This window comes from Arachis hypogaea, chromosome 12, assembly GCF_003086295.3.
Source record: "Arachis hypogaea cultivar Tifrunner chromosome 12, arahy.Tifrunner.gnm2.J5K5, whole genome shotgun sequence".
In the NCBI taxonomy this organism is placed as follows: Eukaryota; Viridiplantae; Streptophyta; class Magnoliopsida; order Fabales; family Fabaceae; genus Arachis; species Arachis hypogaea.
The window spans coordinates 11,830,670-11,836,909 of NC_092047.1; the positions used below are offsets into that span (position 1 = coordinate 11,830,670).

The following is a 6,240-nucleotide window of genomic DNA, read 5'->3' on the forward strand; positions in this document are numbered from 1 at the left end:
CCGACCCTGGGTATTCCCGGAGCGAGTGAAGGACCATTTTCTGAGTTGGACAGATGAGCCGAGAAGAAAGGAAGACCAAAAGCAGCGCTTGAGATTCTTCTGTGCGATTGTCTGGCACATTTGGATGGAGCGAAATAGGAGGATCTTTCAGAATATAGGTAAAGGCGTTGACGAGTGGAGAGGTACGCATCCTTAGGGTTGTTGATGGCTATGCCGGAGATGACGTGGGGATGTTGGATAATTGGGGTAGGATTCTTCGGGAGAAGTCTATTTTCTAGTTGGTTTGATACTATTGCTCCACCTTAGCGTGTTGAGCTCTTTTCCTTTAAAAAAAAAAAACAAATTAAATATAAAGGCTATTAGCACTTATAAATCTATAAAATTGGACTGTCTTTGATTCGTGCAAAGGTGTATTTATCAAATAAACTTAAAATATGAACAAAAAATATTTATAAAATGGACCTAGCATCACTTGAAAGAATCATAGAAAATAATCAACTTACCTTATCATCCATGAGAATCATTTCTATGTAAATCGTCTTGTTCTTGTCAAATTTGGATGGGACTTTCCATAACCTTATAATTCTTGCCTTTATTTTTCAAATTTTTTCATTACATAATCTACCATAAGTAATACTGTTGATAGAATCGTAATTAGTAGCCCTTAGGTATGAAAAATAATAAACAGAACAAGATCTATGTCCGAGGTACGAATTTTTTATATGATAAATAATTGTAACAATTATATATATATATATATATATATATATATATATATATATATATTCACATACATACAATAATTATACATGGTAATAATCACAACTAGAAAATGGATTAATACAGACGGATTTAGTCTTTATTACAGACGGATTTTTGGTTACCGACGGATTTTTTTTGTCGAAAAATTACAGACGGATTTTTACCAGTTACCGACGAATTTTCCCTTTGTAAATTTTCTATCCATTTCCCAAAGGCGACGCACTTTCAGACGGATTTTCCATCTGTAATTACAGACAGATTTTTAGATAGATTTTTTGTCTGTAATTACAGACAAATTTTCTGACAGATTTTCTATCTGTAATTTGAACTTTGGAAAATTATCTTACACTCTAATTACAGACAGAAAACCCGTCTGTAAATTCGTCAGTAAGGTAAAATAGAATTTTTTTTTTATTTTTCTAATTACGAAATAAACTTATTTTCATACAAAATAAATATAAATTTAATACAAATTTTTATCTAATTTGTATTCGAATATTTATAATATTTCAAAAAATAAACAAATTCATCGTATTATCAAACTAAAAGAAAAGTACTATAAACAAGCAAGTCAATATAATTCAAAACATAAACAAAATGTATTGATCATCAACTATAATTCCTAGTATATTGTTCAACCATACTAAAACTATCAGCTATAGTCTTCAGTATCATCTTCATCCTCATCATCATCATAGCCCTCATCCAAAGACATTGAGGGCGGCGGCGGTGGCGGTGGTAGTGGAACTGCACTAGAACTACTTGACGCTCTAACCTTCTCATAATAGCTAACATAAGCCTCATTCCATCTCTTCTGTTTCAGCTTTTCCTTGTTGGCCTTTCCAATTGCCCGTTCCAACTTTTCTAATTTCTTTTGAGTCTTTTCCAAAGGAGCCAAGCGTGTATCTAACAACTTACTAATACGCTCATCTGTTTGTTGAGTAACACACTGAAAAAGCTCTTCATTGAGATTATGAATCTGTTCTCGCAAATCAGGAACAGAATTTTGATTTCTTGGTGCTCTTTCAGATACAAAATTGGCAGAAGTGGTTCCAGACTTGATAAAGCTAGAAAAGAATGACCCTTTTCCATAAACTCGATTCTTCTTTTGCCCACCACACACTTCCTCCCAAATCAAGTCTTCATCAATTGGTTGTAGCTCCATTCCCTGTGCTTGAGCCTCGGCATGTTGAGCCTGAACTTCTGCCAACTTTTTTATAAACTTCTCCTGTTGTACAATGATTATATCAATTATATTATTATTATTAAAACAAATAGCCATGCATATCACAGTGCAGCAAATGCAGATTATAAAAAACTTAATTTACATATAACGGAAAAAAGAAAAGAAAAAGGCTTCTCCTCTAATTAGCACATGGCTGACATCTCTTATGGTTATGGTCTATTTTATTCCTCCCTGATAATAAATGAGTTGTAGCATTCCTCATCGAGTAATAAATTAATAATGAATTGGTTTACCAGGCATGTAAGCTGCATAAACTTGGAAGAAAAGAAACCAACTATAAAATCACAAAGCACAAAGCTGAATAATAACAATAATGTTGAACATAGTTAGGACCACTAAATACAGTAATGTTAATACCAGACAGCTAGAAATTAGTTAATAATTTTGACATAGGAGGAGTATTTGTGCTATATCTCACATGAGTGTCTTGAGAGCGCTTGTCCACCCATTTAGACTTGTCACTTTTAAGTGTGTGGGTTTCTTTGAAGACCTCCTCGTGGGTTGGTGTACGGCCCAACTGCTTCTTCTGTTCCACATAAAACACAAAATAAGAAAAATTTTACATAAATAGATGTCTATTAAATAAGATCTAAAGCCACTTAAATTATGTTACCATCCTCTCTATAGTTGAGCTCAATGGAATAGAACCACCGCAATGGACAGAACCACCTAAGAGTGACGCTCGATTCTCTCTTGCTTTTTTTCTTATATTTTTCCATTTCTCATATGTTTCCCAGTACCTTTCCAACACCTTTTTGTAAGAAAGAATTAGCCATTCGTGGGTTGTATCCACACCCTCACGGATATCTGACATCATTTGGCTAAATCGCTTACTTGTCCTATACTTGAAAGCCCTCCAGAAAAACTCATCATCATCATCATCAATAAGAAAGTGGCTCTGCACATACTCATCAAGTTGCTACTTATAAGATTCAAATCACATGAACAATATTCAATCAAGTTATGATTAAAGACAAGTTATGATTAAAAAAAGAAAGAACAAAGAAAACAAAGAGCACATAACTCTCTCACTTTGACTATATTACACACAGAACAAAAATAGGAACAACATTATAAATTGCTACAAATAGAAATTGGTGCTGCTATTGAAAACTAGGGCCTATGTTAAGCCAAATTTAAAATAGTTTCTCACTTGTTCTATAAATCCAAATAACAATCAACTATCAACTAATCACCTACTATATTTCAATCCAAAATAATTTTATTCAATCCAACACTTTTACCTTCCACTCCTTAAACCAAAGCTTCTTTGTCGGAAGAAGGACATCTCCAAACTCTTTGTACGGTTTATCATATCGTTTCTTGATGATCTCTGTAATCTTCTGAGAACCAGGAGGAAAAGGTAACCAACTAATAATTTCATAAAGAATTGACAATTTAGGAAACTAAAAAAATAGTTTTAAGTCATTAGCACTTTAATTTGAAATTAAAATATAGTAGTAAACACATATCTTTAGTCTATTAGCACTTTAATCATAATCAGGAAGCATATAACTAGTGAAAACATATAGGATGAGGATGAGGATGAAGATGATGCGTGTGTTTCAGTCTCTCCCGGAATTTATGGTAGAAAAGAAAGAAAGTTTCAGGGTTGTTTTTACAAAAGAAAATCCAGAACAGTTGAGTAATGGTCAGTTTGCATGGAGGAGTAGTACTAGAAAGGATGCAGATTTCGAGTTGAAACAGCAGAGAGCACGCGGGGCACACAGAGAGTGAGAAAGTGAGAGAGTGAGAGAAGGGGCTCACCTCATTCGTGCACTGCTACCCTTTTACCTTCCCAATGAATTTCCTTCACTACTGCCACTGCAACAAAGAGAGAGATTCAATCTTCAAACCAAACTGTAAGAAAGAGATTAAAAATAATAAGAAAGAATATGAAGCTTCCTAAATTTCAGAAAAGGGACAAGAAAAAAATTCCAGTGATGCTTTAGAGATGTCAGCTTAATGAGTGTGGGACAGAGTTATGCTTTTACGTATGCCATTTCTTTTTTTCATCACATTCTTTAAAATATCTTAATCTTCTTCTCAACAATAATATCTAAGTTAACGATTAAGTTACATGACAACTAAGACATACAAATTAAGAACAATATATGTAAAGAACAATATAAGCTAAAACAATACAAGCTAAAAATGATTACCCTATTAAAAATCAATATCATCATCAAAGTCTGCAACATCATCATCTTCATTTTTATTAACCCCAGAACTAGAGCCGATGGACAATTCGACAATGCGGTCCTCTCTAAATGGAGACTTAAGACTGATAGGAGGCTCAGTGTCAGAAATCCTAGAAGGATTGCTCTCATCCGCTTGATAAGCTACATCATTCTCTTCCTCATCCTCCTCTACATGTACATGATTGATTTCAATTCGACCTCTTGGTTTAGTGTTTACAACAACACGCCACATAGACTTGCAATTTCCAGGATAAGGTAAGAAGTAAACTTGTTTAGCTTTTTTGGGCGACAATGAAAGGATCATAGTGGCGATATCTTTTACTATGGTTGACTTCAGTTATTTTGTAGTCATTATGAATACGTGTTCCATTTGGACGACTTGGATCATACCATTGACATTTGAGCAAAACAACTCGATTAGAGTCACTACCAGTGTATTCAAGCTCGAGTATATCTTCTAATACTCCAAACCAATCACTTTCCCCGTTGCCTATATCACCTTTAACAAACACACCGGTGTTATCAGTTTTTTTCCTTTTGACCTTGCAAGGGTATGAAATGTATATCCATTTACTTTATAAATTGGATAACTTGTTGCTTTGTTTGAAGGACCCCAAGAAAGTGATTGCAAACCAGGATCAACAATTTCATTGCATTGATTTTGAACCTAGTTAGAAACATGCAACAAATTGTTTAATAGAAGTGATATGTGGTGCAAATCTTTAGTTAAAAACCTTTACAATAAATGATATGAATTTATGCACTTACATACGATGCAAACCAAGGGAGAAATCGGTCATCGCTTTCTCCAGGACAAGTTTCTTTCCAAAACCTTTATGAAAGTAGGACTAGAGTTTATAAGCTATGGGATTCGTTAGTAGAACAAGTGTAATTAACTATTTAATAAAAGATTTGGGCACTTACATATAGAAAGGGCTAACTTTGCTTTCATTGAGTAGAATATGCAAATGAGCTGCGGCCTTGTCTCATTCATCTAACCAATGATCTTTTAGCTTTACCAACCTTGCGACCAGGTCTATTAAATATTGATAAAGAGGCTTTAAGTGTGTCTCCGCCGTCATCATTTCTTCCCACACGGGTTCGCCTCGATAAGATATGTGGTTCAAAGTAGAAAGAAACAAAACTTGAAGTCTCCTTTGCCAAGAAAGCCTCACAAATTGAACCTTCAACCCTTGCTCTATTTTTCACTGTTCGCTTAAATGCTCCTATCACCCGTTCAAACGAATACATCCACCTATATTGGACAGGTCCACACACACGTGCCTCATATGCTAGATGAATTGGCAAATGCTCCATCACTTTAAAGAATCCCGGGAGAAATATCCTTTCTAACTTGCAAAGGATAATGGGAATATTCTGCTCCATAACCTCTAAATCATGAACCTTGAGAGTGGTTGAACACAAGTCCTTGAAAAACTGGCTTAACTCGGTAAGAGGCTTCCATATATTTGTAGGTAGTTCTCTGAATGCAGTTGGAAGCAAGCACTGCATAAAAATGTGACAATCATGGCTCTTCATACCAATAAACCTCCCCTGGAAAAGACATACACATCTAGCAAGGTTAGATGTATAACCATCTGGAAATCTAAGTTGTTGCACCTACCTATACACGTCTTGTTGTTGTTCAGAAGTTAAAGTATAAGCTGCCTTAGGTTTGGACCAACAATTATCACCGACATGCCGCAAATGTAAATCTGGATGCTTGCACAGTTCAGCCAGATCTAACCTAGCCTTTTTATTGTCTTTAGTTCTATCAGTGTCCATAACAGTATTCATTATGTTATCAAGCACATTCTTCTCTATGTGCATTACATCAAGACAGTGACAAACTAGGTTATCCTTCCAATAAGGTAACTCCCAAAACACACTTTGCTTAGTCCAATTGTGAGTAATACCATACTCTCGTAATTTGATCCACTTTTCATTATTTGATATCTTTCCAAGTCCTTTAACCCTTTGCCAAATCTCCAAACCACTTAATCTGGTAGGAGCCTCTTCACTTTCTATTTT

The 6,240-nt window shown here is 34.9% G+C and overlaps 1 protein-coding gene across 1 annotated transcript; it reads right to left on the minus strand.

The window, feature by feature from the left end:
- Positions 1–289: 289 nt before the first annotated feature.
- Positions 290–3,780, minus strand: LOC140177162 (uncharacterized). The gene is made up of 7 exons (XM_072209993.1): positions 3,776–3,780; positions 3,253–3,379; positions 2,622–2,906; positions 2,427–2,534; positions 1,476–1,990; positions 927–1,004; positions 290–323 (listed from the first exon to the last, which is right to left on the minus strand). The coding sequence occupies exons 1-7, from the start codon at positions 3,778–3,780 to the stop codon at positions 290–292; spliced, it is 1,152 nt and encodes a 383-aa protein (XP_072066094.1).
- Between the last annotated feature and the right edge of the window lie 2,460 nt (positions 3,781–6,240).